General features: G+C 56.7%; 1 protein-coding gene across 2 annotated transcripts in view; it reads right to left on the reverse strand.

The window, feature by feature from the left end:
• Positions 1–14,941, reverse strand: part of PEMT (phosphatidylethanolamine N-methyltransferase) — an 84,304-nt gene that overhangs the window by 9,519 nt on the left and 59,844 nt on the right. For both annotated transcript variants that reach the window (XR_007459364.1, XM_049638010.1), the window contains exon 3: positions 9,410–9,525. Coding sequence is in view for 1 of the 2 variants with exons in the window: in XM_049638010.1 (XP_049493967.1) it covers positions 9,410–9,525 (116 nt within the window). In the remaining variant the exon portion in view is untranslated. The remainder of the gene's footprint in view (positions 1–9,409; positions 9,526–14,941) is intronic.

Raw genomic sequence — 14,941 nt, forward strand, 5'->3', positions numbered from 1 at the left:
CTGTGTCCCCACCACACCCCAGGCACCCGGCTCGGCCAAGAGACCGGCCGGTGGCCATGTCTGTCTGCAACTGACCAGCGCTGACAAACTTCTGCCCTTCGAGGACGCCCTCACGTGTTCTCCAGGCGAACCTGAACGGCGATTCACTTCACAGTCTACCTTTCAGGCTTAGGTTAGCGCGCTCCTCAGGGTCCAGCCACGCTGAGCAAAACGATTCATGAACGCTGGCATCTGGTGCGTGGACTTATTTTTTTCCTAATCCACATTAAAATAAACCTACAAGGGGCGCCTGGGTGGCTCAGTCGGTTAAGCATCCGACTTTGGCTCAGGTCATGATCTCACGGGGTTCATGGGTTCGAGCCCCGCGTCGGGCTCTGTGCTGACTGCTCAGAGCCTGGAGCCTTCTTTGGATTCTGTGTCTCCCTCTCTCTCTGCCCCTCCCCTGCTCATGCTCTGTCTCTCTCTTTCTCAAAAATAAACATTAAAAAAAAATCTTTAAAAAAAAAAGTAAATAAAATAAAATAAACCTACAAGTGCTAAAGCAAAACAAAACAAAAATGTTCTCCTACGTAACCCCTTGAAAAGTCATCAGGTGTCTAGAATTTAGGGCTATGATGCTGTACTGATCCCGCACATTTGATGAACACATCACCTTTTCAAAGTGTCTCCAAAACCCATCACAGCCAAGAGAGGGTCTGTCTTATCTTACAAATCAGGAAACAGAGCGGTTGGGGGGGTGGGGCAGGGGAGGAGCCCAGGCGACAACCAGCCTCTTAGTGGGCCTCAGGGGGCAGAGGGGTGGGCGGGGGGTTGTGCCGGGAGCAGGGCCCTATTTTTGCCTTATTTTTGCTTTTGCCAGCGGGAGGTCCTCGGCCCCCACTACCTGGGCCTTGACCCCAATATCTGGACCTACCCTGTTGAGATGCAGCATCCTCGAAATCCAACAGCCAGGCCCCGTGTGCCTCAGAGTAGCCTAACCCAGACTCCCCGGCCCCCCTCCTGGTCAGCAGCCAGTTCTCCAGCTCTCCCACCTGCACTGAGGGGCTTCAGGTCTCTGCTTCCAAAGGTCCCGACACAGGCCCCACCCACAGTTCCCCTGGGCCCAGGCAGGATACGACAGAACTCTAGGCATTCGAGATGAAAGGTGTCTGAGGGGACCCCCTCATTCCCACGTCAGTCACTTGCCCAATCATAGGACTCTGAGTCTGCGTGGACCTCTGGCTCCTCCCCAGCTCTGGCCTCCGTCTCCACCTGCCTCCTGCCCCAGCCTCCTCCTCCTGGAGAACCTCCACTCCATATCCCACGTCTAACCAAGGCCCTTCCCCAGCCTGCAGAGTTAAGGCTGACCCCACCTGCCCCTCCTGTTCCCGCCGCCTAGAACTCCTTTCCACCACGGGGTGGGCAGGCCTCCAAGGGGCTCCCCAGTACCGGCCCGCAGAATTCCTCCCGCTGGGTGTGGGCTGCCCTCCGAACACCAAGGCATCACTTCCTGATGGGGCTAAGTGAGGGCATTTCCAGATGTAATTACAGTTCTTTGGAAAGGAGATTACCCTGGTCAAGTGGGGATGTACTGGGGAACCTTTCACAGAGGGCCTGGAGGGCAGAGGGAAGTCCAAGAGACTTTTTCCCGCTGGCCTGGAAGAAGTCAGAGCACTGTGCCGTGGGGAGGACCACATTCCCGGCAGCAGTGGGGACACTAGGAGCCGAGCACCGCGGCCCCACAGCAACAGGGATCTGAGTCCTCCCGCAGCCCGGGAGCCCCAGGGAGGCCCCACCCCATTTTCCAGCCGCGCTCTCACGGAACCCTCTGACAGCCCTCCGCTGCAGTGAACGGTCCCCATCTGCCCCATTTGCTGGCGCCTTTGCGTGGCCACTTGCCCGTCGGGCCTGCCCTGTCCACGTCCTGTGAGCGGTTCCAGCAGGGCCCTGGATTCAGGAATGACTGGCACACAGATGGCAACAGGGACAGAGAGGCACACGTGCTGACACCCACCAATCTGGCCAGTCCGTGCACGCCGTGCACCTGCCCCCGGGGCAACTAGCACACGGAGGGGGAGAAGGCGCCCTGGCCCCGGCGCCAGCCCCGTTTCTGCTGGAGGTGCGCCCCACGCTGCGAGTGGAAGTCACCTGCTCCGCTGTCCCCATCCTTTCATGTCCCTGTTTTCACCAGACCTCGGGCAATTCTGAAGGGTCCTGGAATACAGCTCCATTGAGGGACTGATCAATATACCTGAGGCCCCCTGAGGCCCTGTGCACCTGCACATCTGCCGTGAGGCCGCAATCCTGGCGGAAGGTAGGCAATTGTAGTGCCAGCCCCGGGGAGCCCGGGCCCCGCCTGGCTGTCCACACATTGCCACCCTGGCTCCAGGCCACCAGGCTCCCACTGAGACTGGCTGTGCAGGGGATGCAGCCGGCAGGGAGGGGGCTTCACCAGAGGCCCCCCAGCCCGTCAGGCCTCCCTGTCCTTCACAAACAGGTCAGCGCTAATGGCCTCCAGATAAGGAGTCTACTCATCCTGTCCGAGGCCCCCAGACCACTTCTGGTTGCCCGGCTGGGGCAGGCCGGCTGACGAGGATGCCTGGCCCTCCCCCCTGCCCCCCATCAGCGGCCACGGGGCCCTGACCACCCAGCAGACCCGCTGCTCAGTGGTCTCTTGCCACCCCTGCCCAGGGCTTTGACAGCCACGTGATCTGAGCTCCATTCAGTTGCGTGCACGTGCTGTATGTGCTCTCTGCCCCCCACCCTGCCTCACTGCTGCTCTCCCCCCACCCCCGCCCCGCCCCGACCACGGAAGCTGTGGCTTCCACACAGATAAGAACAGACACATTGGAAATGTCCAGAACAGGCAAATCCATAGGGACGGAAAGCAAATTCAGATTTTCCAGTGCCCTAGGGTGAGGTGGGGGGGAGGGGGCGTGTGTTTCATGGGTACAGGGTTTTCGTTCGGGGTGAAAAAGTTCTGGAATTAGCCAAAAGTGGTTGTGCAACATTACGAGTGTACTAAACGTCACTGAGCTGTATACAGTCTAAAATGGCTAAGTGGCAGGTGTCGTGCTATGTATATTTTACGACAAAAGAAAAAGAGAACACATCTCGAAGAATCAAATGAAGCCATGTGTGGAAAGGGGTGCTCGGGATAATGTGGGGGGGCTGTCGGCTACGGGCAGGAGCTGGTCTTGCCAGGATTCTCACCAGCCTTTCTGGAAGCCCCACCCACCCGATCACCAAGCTGGCAGAGGGAAGGGCAGTGGGAGAAGGGCCAGAGGGGAAAGAAAGAGCCTGCTGGTGGGGAAGGTGAACAGAAAACAGTCCTGCCTGTGAGCATCCTCTCTCTCCTCCCAGAAACTTTCTGGGGTGGCCAGTCCAACCAAGAGAAAAGTCATGGCCCGAAAGACAGACCCCGGGCCACACCAACACCAGCACCGAGAAGCCAGGGAGAAGGGAGAGCTGAGGAGCTATCATCTATAAGAAGCTGGACACGGCGGGACTTCCTCCCAGCTCTCCCAGGCCCCGGATGCAAGAATAAGCCAGAGAGGTCTTTGCTGGTGTATACACGTCTGAAGGTGGCCCTGTCTGCTTGGTCTCCTAGGAACCCGCAGTGCTGGGCTGGGGGCCTGCAGGAAGGAGGCACCCCTGTCAGGAGACCAGGGACCTGGGGCCTTCTAGCTCTTGCCGGAGAAGTTGCCTGATCCAGGCATCACAGATCCTCCTACTTCCTACTGGCTGCCTAGAATGAAGCGTGAAGGTCTGACCGTCACTGCCCCAGCCCGGGATCCCCTGCTTGGCCACAGCCTCGGCGAGGAGCCGGTCAGTGAGGGACGGGTGACCCCTCCTGGGAGAGGATCAAGGACTCCTTCTCCGTTTCAGACAGGAGACCAACCCGGCCTCAGTGACCTGCTCAAGGCCAGCCCATCGAGAGCAGAGCTGAGGCCCACCCAGGGCACCTGCCCCTCCCCCAGGCTGCTCTGACTCCCACCGTCTCCCAGGGTCCCGGACGTCATCCTCCAGGTGGACCTGGATGTCCAAAGGTGGCAATGGGACTTTCCTTTCATGGAGAGCAGGGGCTGGCAAACCACAGCCTGTGGCCAAATCTGGCCCCGCTGGCCGTGCTTGTAAATAAAGTTTTATTGGAATGCAGTCACACTCAACTCTTTACATGCTGACGGGCTGTCTCCAGTAGTTACAACAGGGACCGCATGGCCCTCAGAGTCAAAAATACTTATAATCTGGCCCTTACGGAAAAACTTTGCTGACACCTGACACGGAAAATCACACAGTTATGGATCTGAGTTAGAAGGGATCTTAGTCACCCACCAGTCCAGGGACTGACAAACTTTTTCACAAAAGGCCAGAAAATAAATATTTTTCAGCTTTGTAGGCCGAGAGGCAAAACCTGGGATACCATGTAGACACTTATAGAACCATTTAAAATGAAGCTGTGTATACAAGTCAACAGCAACAACCTGACTTAAAAATGAGCAAAGGACTTGAATAGACATTTCTCAAAGGAAGATAGACAGATGGCCAATAAGCACGTGAAAAAACGCTCAGGGGACACAGATCAAAACAGTCCACACCCTTAAGGATGGCCATTATCAGGGCGCCTGGGTGGCTCAGTGGGTTAAGCTCAGGTCACCATCTCACGGCTCGTGGGTTCGGGCCCCGCGTGGGGCTCTCTGCTGACAGCTCGGAGCCCGGAGCCTGCTTCGGATTCTGTGTCGTCTTCTCTCTCTGTCCCTCTCCCACTTGTGCTCCTTCTCTCTCAAAAATAAATAAACATTAAAAAAAAAAAGGGACGGCCGTTATCAAGAAATAATAATAGCAACCACTGGTGAGGGTGTGGAGAGACTAGAAACCTCGAACAAGGCTGGTGGGAAGCTCAAACAGCGAGAAACGGTGTGGCAGTTCCCCAGAAAAGTCAACCGCAGAACTACCGTATGCTCTTCTAGGTATGGAAGAATCAAGGGCAGGGCTGGCCCACGTCCACAGCAGCACGAGTCCGGGAGCCGACAGGTGACAGTGGCCCAAGAGTCCGTGCCCGGATAGATGGGTACACAACACATCGTGTCTGCTTATGAGAGAATATCATTCAGCCTCAAGAAGGAAGGGTAGTCTTTAAAAAAAAAGTTGAGAATCCTTTTGTTTTTTATTGGTTTTACTGAGACAGAATTGACATATCCCCTCGCGTGAGGTTAAGGCACACGGCGCGATGACTTCATGTACGCGTGTTATAAAATGATTAGCAAAATAAGGTGGGTTACACCTCCGTCCCCTCACATAGTGGTCGTGTGTGTGTGTGTGTGTGTGTGTGTGTGTGTGTGTGTGTGCGCACAGAGAGAATTTCTAAGACCTACTCTGTTAGCAACTTTCCAGTATACGAGACGGAATTAAGCATATAGTCCTCATGCTGGGCATTAGATCTCCAGGACTTACTCATCTTCTAACTGCGAGTTTGTCCCCTTGGACCAACATGTCCCCCTACTTCCCCCACTCCCAGGGCCTGGCTCCCACACATCTGCTCTCTGGTTCGATGAGTTGGATGCTTTGAGATCCCACATATGAGCGGAATCAGGCACCGTTAGTCCTTGTGTCTAGCTCATTTCACTTAGCATTGTGAAGCAGATTCTGACACGTGTTCCAACAGGGACAAACCTTGAGGATGTTGCGCTAAATGAAATAAGCCAGACGCAAAAGAGGAAATACCGTCTGATTCCACCTGCACCTAGAGGAGCTCGTGAGACGTAAAAAGGCAGGTGGCTAGTGGGCTTGGGCCTTTGGGGTACCGTTTGCCAACCCCTGAACTAGTTCGACAACTAGTTGGGAGGCAGAACAGAGAGGGTATGGGATTCATTCATTCATCCATTCACTCATTCATTCATTCCGAAGGGTGAGAGTGTCTGCAGGCCCTCTGGGCAAAGGCTCCTCAGGGAAGAAAACAAAGGGAAAAATCAGTTAAGCTGGAGAGTAGCTAACAAGGCTGGACTGCGCCACGATCGGGGCTGCGGAACAAGGAAGGAGCCTGTTCGGGCCGCCCTGCCGGCTGAGTTTTCCGAGTAATTGAGGGAGGAACCCCACAGGAGAGTTAGGCTGGTGGGCAGCACAGGAGGCCCGAACATGCCCAGCAGCCAACGGGGAGTGCGGGTCTCGTAACCGGAGCAGACACGAATTGGCTGTTGCCGCCTGCACAGCTTCTCTGCTGGGAGGGCACCTTCCTCCACACCCCTTCCCCCCCCCCCCCCCCCCCCGCCCCTTCTCCTCTCTTCCCCCCACCCCTTCCCCTCCCTTCCCCACATCCCTTCCCCTCTCCCTCCCTCTCCCTGCTTCAGCATCCCTCCAAGTGGGAACCCAAAGGGACGTCTGTCTCAGCTGCACAATGAAAGAGGTTAGCGCAGGAGGGCAAAGTAGCCCCTTGCAAATTGAAAACCCGACCCGGTACGTGAATTCACTGCCCGGGCTCTGAACCCCTCCTGGCTCCCTCTTTCCTACCACATCACAGGTGTGGCCTGACCCCACAATCTTCCCCAACCTAACCCCACGGGCCACCCCACCTGAGCCTGTGCCCAGCCAGGCCAGGGACACCGAAGGATCACCGGGGGTGCATGTGCAGGTGACGGAGGCAGGCCCCCCATTTCATAGGAGCCCTGTGGTCACATGCCGGTCAAGGCCAAGAGTGGGCTGTCTGGGCCAGACCCTCTCTCCCCGCCCCCAGCACCCCAGGCAGCCACATCCCCATGGGTGAGCGCGGTGGGAGGGAAAGCCAGACCTCTCTGTAACCCTGGCACTGTGACCGCAGCAAAGTGATTGAGGCGCAGGGGAGAGAAGGACAGGGCCAAGGAGCGAGCAACTCGTTTACGTGTCTGGTGCACTCCTCAGTGTTCAGGCTGCACTGGAGCCTCGGAGCCGTCCTGTGGCCTCTCTCTCCGGGGTCAGGGTTCAGCCGGCCTCCCAGGGCAGGCTCGGTCCACTCTGCATTGAGCCTGAGTGCTCACTGAGCCCCTCTGAGCCCTCTGAGCCCCGGAGACCAACAAGTGGCTGGAGCGGGTCGTCGCACTGGGGCTTCCACACATAGGGTGCAGCTGGGAGGTGCTATGGATGCCGGGAGCTAAGGCAGGAGGAGAGCCAGACCCGACAGAAATGAGGCAGCAGGAAGAGTCAGGGAAGGGGCCCTGCCAGGGGAAGGGGGGAGGTGACCCAGACACGGCCGGGGCCAGATGAGGAAACCGGGTGTCATTCTTTACCGCACAGGGGAGCGGGATGGGGGTGCTAGGCAGGGCTGACACAAGTCGATGCCCATCCCCACAGGATCCCCGAGGGCCTCCATGCCGCGTAATCCAGAGGCAAGAAGGGAGAAGGGTAGATCTCAGAGGTGGACCCAGGGTATAGATCCCAAGTCCAGATCCCAGGGTAGATCCAGGATAGATCCCCAGGGGGGATCCTAGGTGTGCTGCTGGGCCGAGCAGGGAAATAACAACAAACAATTAAGGATGCCTCCCAAGTTACCGGCTTGAGCAAGGGGTGAGACAGAGGCTCCGTTACCAAGGTGGTCAGGAAAATGGGAACTCGGCACTGAGACACAGGCTCCCTGAGAGGGGCCAGCACATCCGAGTTAGCTGGGTTTGCCTCCTGGCTCAACCGCTCACCAGCCTTGGCCCCCAGCTGACGCGTGGGCTCCCATACCCACCCCCAAAGGGTTGGGGTGAAGCGTGAGGAGCCATGGTAGGAGCCCAGCACGGCTGCCCGAGCCTGGTGCTCAGGGATAGTAGCAATTCAGGGCACTGACGGATGCTTCTGGAGACACCTGGTCTGCTGCCTCTGGGCTGAGGGCCGTGGGGCCCAAGCCCTCCCCGGGCCACGTGCAGGCCCTGGTGGGGACCCAGCATGCACTGAGACCAGGGAGCCAGGACAAGGGCAAGTTCTCTCCAGCCCTCTACCCTTCCTCGGCCTCACCACAGTGACCAGCCCTCCTCCCGGCCCCGGGAGTGTGTGCCTGGAATCCAGAGAGCAGCCCTGGGGCAGGACTCACAGAGAAGCAAGCCCCCCATCTGCCAGAGGGGGCCTGGTCTCTCAGCTTGGGCTCAAACGTGCTACTGAGTCCTGCCCAGCTGACGGCAGCCCAGGGCCCCCTTCCATTTTAAGGGGCGACACCCCACTCAGCAAGGGTAGGCAAATAGAACCAACCCCCCTCCCTTGACCCCTCCTACACCCATGAGCCCAGCCCAAGGTCGCACTGGCAGTGTGACCTCCTAAGTGAATGGGGTCTTTTCTCCCTAAGCTGCTGTCCAGCGTGATGCAGCCTGGTCTCCCGCCCACATCAGGCTCCGTGAGCTGGAAAACCTCGAACAAACCATTGCTTCCTGCCAAGCCTCACTTTCTTCGTCTGTACAATGGAACCCTTCTCTGCTCAGAGACTACAAATGTGAAAACGCTCCCTGGGGTCAGAGGGCCTGGAAGCTGGTCAGCACACGGGCCATGCAGGCCTGGAGGCACCCTAGGCAGGGCCTCGAGCCAAGCCCCTTGCCCCTCTGTGCGGGGAATAAGGCCTCTCTGGAGAAGTGTCTCCAGTGTCATTTAATCCAGGGCAGGGGCCACGCCCTCTCTGAAGACCAGGACCCTTGGGATAGCCATCCCTCTCCCCAGGGCCCACAGGGGGAGGCAGGGCGTGGGGAACGTGGCAAGCGGCCGCCACTCAGCTCCCCAGTGATCGCTCCCACGTCGGGGCCGGGGCCACCAGGGCTTCTGATCTGTCATGACAAGTCGGACCTTGCAATTCTCCTGTGCCATCATCGCTCATTTTTTCCAGCACCGCACGGGCCATGTTCAGTCCACGAGCCAGTGTGGCGCCCACAGCGGTTCTCACAGAGCAGTGGAGGTAGGACCCCGGGCTCAGGGGTGGCCTGCAGGGCACCGCGCCTCCTGTCTGAGCATCAGCACCAGCTCCCGCCACCAGGCCCGAGGGCAGCGCTTTATCATCTGGAATGAGTTCTCCTGGCAGGAAGGTAACACGTCAGGTCCAGACATGAGCTGAGCAGCTTGCTATAAAAAGCCTGCGTGAGGCCCAGTCCCCAAGTGTCACCTGCCTTCTGCCCTGACACTTCCTGGAGGGGACTCCTGCAGCAGCTTGGTCTACACATTGAGACTGGGGACCACCTGGCCTTGTCCGCGGTGCTCCTCCGTGCCTGCACCCCAGGCATGTGGCGCTGTCGCCTTCCTGGGGCCACGAGGACTCCTCTGCGGATGGGAGTCTGATGGCCCAGAGAGGGAGGGGGTGACTGCGTTCGGACGCAACGCTCCCCGCATCTGGATGCACCCACCCGCGTAACACTGCCTGCAGGGGCTGCCCCCTCAGGTGCCCTGGATGCCTCCAATGGAAACGGACTTTATCCGGCCGGTCGGCCCGGGAAGCGCTTACCAGTGCGAGCGCAGCACGTTCAGGAGCAAAATGGCAGCACCCAGGGAGTAGCAGGCCAGGTAGGGGGATCGGAAGACCTTGCTCAGCTTGCGGGTTCTCTGTTCCCATCTCGCCACCTAAACGGTGCAGAGGAGAGAATAAGGCAACATAAGATGTTCACTGGGGAGAATCCCGGGGCCGAGGGGGAAGCGGGGAGCAGGTCTCTCTGTGCTCTAAAGCTCTGGAGCCCCCATTCCAAGGAGGGAGAATTGCACGCAGCGGCTGCGTGTGGATCTCAGCCCGTCTGGACGGACCACAAGGGCCTTCTGGAAGCACACAACAAACCCATCGAGCAGCAAAACCAGACCTGGATCAGAAGACGCACGCCAGCCAGAGCAGGGCTCTGACCAGCCTCTGGGCCTCGCTCCAGACCCAGCGTCCCGCCACACACATTCCCGACAGTCTCGGCACATGACACGGAAACAGAGAAGGAGCAGCCGGACAGAGACACACACAGGAGCTGGCGAACGAAGGGAGGCTGAGGGGGGATCACAGACCCAGAGCCTACGCCCCGCCTGCAGGGCGCTCTCACCCCTGGGGCAACCCGCACCCTCACCTCTGTTTCCCCAGCGCCCCCTGAGGCACAGACTTGTGAGTCTTTAATTTTAGCCACAGAATCCTTATTGTAGTTTTTCAAACGGATCCTATCTAGACTCTCAACTTTCAACAGCTAACAGCGGAGTGCAATGAACAGACGGCTCTGCTTGTCTCCAGGACCCCAGCCTCCTTCCGCACACATGCTGCCATTGGACTTCCATTGCACCTGCTGCCCGGTGGGGGGTGGGGGTGGGGCGCGGGGGCGGTGCAAAAAGGCAAATACACAGCAGGGGATGCTGCAGGGGAAGTGGCTGGGAGTCAAGGTGGTTGGTCTCTGGTTATGCGAGCCGGTCACCCACCTGGGCCCTGAATGTGTGTGTGTGTGTGTGTGTGTGTGTGTGTGTGTGTGTGACATATGGAGGGTCTTGAAGGTCCAGGGGGCCCTCTGTGGTCCTGGGATCCTACAGGAGGACCAGATCCTGGGGGCTGGTGGGGCCATTATCTCCATCACGGCCTCAGCAATGACTCTGTCTGCTGCCCAGTTCCACTTCCCAAACGAATCTGTCTTTCCCGGCAACTAATCAGTGAGACAGTGACTAGCAGATCAAGGCCACTGACTCTCTGACTCTCTCCCTAGAGGAGGTGGCTCCTGTCCTCAGATTTCCTGGGTGGTAGAGGGCTAGAGGGAGAGGGTATAGGCTGGAGTTTACGGGAAGGAGGTAAGTGAGGTGGTTCCTGGGCCTTCCCCTCGATTGCAGATCCACTGTTGCCATCAGTATTCAATTCTCCCAGAAGATAAACAAACCCTTTGTCCGGCTCCAGGCAGGCGGCCTCTGCTGACCCCACGGGAAGCTGGGGCCTCATTCGGACAGGAAGGGTTGAGCGCTCAAGGGGCTGCGAGTGCACCACTCAGTGGCCTGCAGATGGCCACGGGGGGCGCGGGGTCAGACTTCATACTTCTCATGGCCATTTCGAGATTTTTAAAAACATTTTCTGAGATAAAACTCAAAGTGCTTTTCAGTTGTACAACCATCACCGGGGTCAAATTCCACAACACGTCCATCACCCCACACCGAAACCCTGTACCCATTAGCTATCACCCTGCACCCCCTTCTCCAGCCCCTGGCAACCACGAATCTACTTTCTGTATCTGTGGATTTACCTCTTCTGGAGGTTTCACATAAACAGAACCTTGCGACCTTTTGTGCCTGGCTTACTTCACTTAGCATAATGTTTTTGAGGCTCATCCACGTTGTGGCATGTGACTTCGTGACCGAATGATATCCCCTTGTGTGGACAGACCACATTGGGTTCATCCACTCAGCAGGGGATGGACATTTGGGTTGGTTCTGCCCTTCGGCCACTATGGATAACACTGCTGTGAAGATGCATGCAGCAGTTTGTGTGGACGTGCGTTTTCACTTCTCTCGGGTGCGTATCTGGGAGTGGAATCCCTGGGTCATAGGGTAAATCTATTTTTGACTCGCTAAGGAGCTTCCAGAATGTTTTCCTCAGCAGCTGCACCATGTTGCATTTCCACCAGCAGTGTGTAAGGGTTCCGATTTCTCCACGTTCTCACCAACACTTGCTATTTTCCATTTAAAAAAACTGTAGCCATTCTCGGGGCGCCTGGGTGGCGCAGTCGGTTAAGCGTCCGACTTCAGCCAGGTCACGATCTCGCGGTCCGTGAGTTCGAGCCCCGCGTCAGGCTCCGGGCTGATGGCTCGGAGCCTGGAGCCTGTTTCCGATTCTGTGTCTCCCTCTCTCTCTGCCCCTCCCCCGTTCATGCTCTGTCTCTCTCTGTCCCAAAAATAAATAAAAAACGTTGAAAAAAAAATTTAAAAATAAATAAATAAATAAATAAATAATAAAAAAACTGTAGCCATTCTAGTGGCGTGAAAGTCACACCATTTGAAATCCCCCCAAATAATGATAACATTGAACACCCACAGGCCGTTTGTGTGTCTTCTTTGGAGAAAAGTCTGTGCAAGTCCTTTGCCATTCTTTCTATTGGGTTGACTATCTTTTTGTTGATGAGCTGTACGAGCTCTTTATATACTCTGGATACCAGCCCTTTATCAGATACGTGATTCACAAATATTTTCTTCCATTCTGTAGTCTTCCCTTGCTTTATAATGTCCTTTTTTTTTTTTTAGTTAAAAAAATTTTTTTAAGTTTATTATTGAGAGACAGAGAGAGACAGAGCATGAGCATGGCAGGGCCGGAGAGGGGAGGAGACACAGAATCCGAAGCAGGTTCCAGGCTCTGAGCGGTCAGCACACAGCCCGACGCGGGGCTCAAACTCACAAACCGCGAGATCGTCGCCTGAGCCGAAGTCGGACGCTTAACTGACTGAGCCACACAGGCGCCCCTATAATGTTCTTTTATGCACAAAAGACTTTTATGTTGACAAAGCACTTCGCCTTGTAGGATTCAACCCAGCTCAACCAACTGATTCGTGCTCAGCACTGCACCAAGTACAGCCGTGGCTCAAAGACTCAGTAACCTGCCAGGCCGGCCCTCAGGAAGCTCAGAGTCTCCCAAGATAGCAATATGGAGTAGAGTTTCCATCTGTGTGCCTGATCCCATAGAACGAAATCCAGCCAGGCAGATTTGCACTAAATCCAGAGGGTGTCTGCGGTGGTCAGACTTCAAGACAGGTTGTGTGGCCTGCACAGGGTTCCCGCTGAAGGTCCCCCTGGAAGACACGGTCACCCTCCAAAGCAGCCAACCAAGGGGCACAGACCAAGGGGTAAAGAGAAGCCCTTTCGGCGTGACTGCCCGGCGGAAAAGTGGACGGAGGTGTCCTTGGCCAGAGGAAGCAGCCTGGCATCAAACATGAACTCCAGGGGCGCCTGGGTGGCTCAGTCGGTTAAGCGTCCGGCTTCGGCTCAGGTCACGATCTCGCGGTCCGCGGGTTCGAGCCCCGCGTCGGGCTCTGGGCTGATGGCTCAGAGCCTGGAGCCTGCTTCCGATTCTGTGTTTCCCTCTCTCTCTCTTCCCTTCCCCCGTTCATGCTGTGTCTCTCTCTGTCTCAAAAATAAATAAACGTTAAAAAAAAAAAAAAAAAAAAAAAAAAAAAAAAAAAACATGAACTCCAGACTCAAGCCACAAGGGTGGGCAGGACACCCGGGCAGAGGGAGCTCTGGTGGGAGGAGGAGGGCTGGTGACCATCCCAGAACCCTGGGGAATGCCAGGAGGCTAATGATAAAAATCACAATAACCATGAATTCAAGCATCTCACAATTTTGAGTGCTTTTCCTTGAGTTCGCTTAACCCCCAAAATGAGCCTGCGGTGGGTGATATATGGTCCATTTACCTATGAGGAAGCCACGGCTTCCCACTGGTGGGGTCACACAGCCAAAAAGAGGAGCAGCAGAATGACCCCTTGGGCTCCTCGTATCCAGGGAAGGCCCCTCTCTCCACCCTGCCAGTTAGCCAGCTGTGGTTCAAATCTGCGATCTTTGGCACATCCGTTCCTTGTATGCGATTTTTAAGGTTACCGCTTTAAAGCCCGTTGATTTTTTTCCTCCCGGTCGATGGGATTGTGCTTCCAAAAGGCCATGGAAATCTGTTAGAAATTACATAAGGGGTCACGTACTTCTAGCTGAGGGGCTTGTGACCCTCCCAGCAAGCCCAGTCTGGAAAGCGCTGGACGGGGAATCGGGAACACTGCATGCTGGACTCAGAACCGCCCAGCGTGTTCCCCACGCTCGGGGAGGCGTTTCTCTCTCGGGAGCTGTTTGTCCAGCTGCAAAAGGAGGATGGAAGTGGCAGCAGGTGGCATTCTGTGCTCCTGGGGATGGCTCTGCCTCCCAGAAACCCGCCACCCACCGTACGGATTGCACAGACACAGCGTGGGCCACTGGCACATCCTACCGTGCAAAGGGACGCTTGTCATCGGCCATACGCTGAGCAAGAGGAGCCAGATGCAAAAGAGTGCCTTCTGCCTAATTCCATTTACACGAGGTTCTAGACCAGGCGGAACCCGCTCTAGTGACAGATGTCAGAGCGGTGGTTGCTGGGGCTGGGGGCTGGGGCTTGGGATGAGGGCTGGGGACTGGGGGCTGGGGGCTGGGGGCTGGGCACTGAGGCCACGTGGGGGCGCTGGACTGGAGGAGAGGGCGTGTGGGGAAGGGAATGTTCTATACCTTGATCAGAGTGGTGGTTACACAGGCACACCCCTTGGTCAAGACTCAAACTGTACACCTGAAATGAGTGCATTTTAGAGTATGTATACTATACCTCCATAGAGCCGCTTTTAAAAAATCCAATCCTTGTTGAATCTGAGCTCTAGGGTCAGACGAGAATGGCTTGTCAGTGTCACATACCCTGGCAGACTCTTCTACGTGTGACACCACGGGGTCCTGAGTTCAGCCTCTAAAGGAGGGGCCTTTTGGGCTGCCTGGGTGGCTCAGTGGGTTAAGTGTCCACTTTCGGCTCAGGTCATGATCTCGCGGTCCGTGAGTTCGAGCCCCGCGTCGGGCTCTGTGCTGACCGCTCGGAGCCTGGAGGCTGCTTTGGATTCTGTGTCTCCCTCTCTCTCTGCCCCTTCCCTATGCATGCGTTCTCTCCTCTCTCTCTCTCTCTCTCTCTCTCTCTCTCTCAAAAATAAATAAACATTTAAAAAAATAATAATAAAGGAGGGGACGCTCCCCTGTTTCTGTGGGGCTCACTGGATGTGTCCAGGATGCACAACGGACCCCGGCCCAGAGCCCACAGTCCTCACTTCTATAACCATAGCACCCTCCTGGGTGACCAGGAAGAGGGTCCATTCTTCAGCCCTGCAAACCGAGGGCTGGGAAGGGCCTAGACGAGTACTCAGCCTTCTGGACTCCCAGGCTGGACCCTCTGCCAGGCCTTGGCTCTTCTGGGGATGATGGGACGTCTTTCCTCCGAAGGCCCTTTGGGGACCACATGGCCACCTCTGATCTCCCAGGTGGCCCTCCACACCCG

The sequence above is a fragment of the Panthera uncia genome, chromosome E1, assembly GCF_023721935.1.
Source record: "Panthera uncia isolate 11264 chromosome E1, Puncia_PCG_1.0, whole genome shotgun sequence".
Taxonomy (NCBI): Eukaryota; Metazoa; Chordata; class Mammalia; order Carnivora; family Felidae; genus Panthera; species Panthera uncia.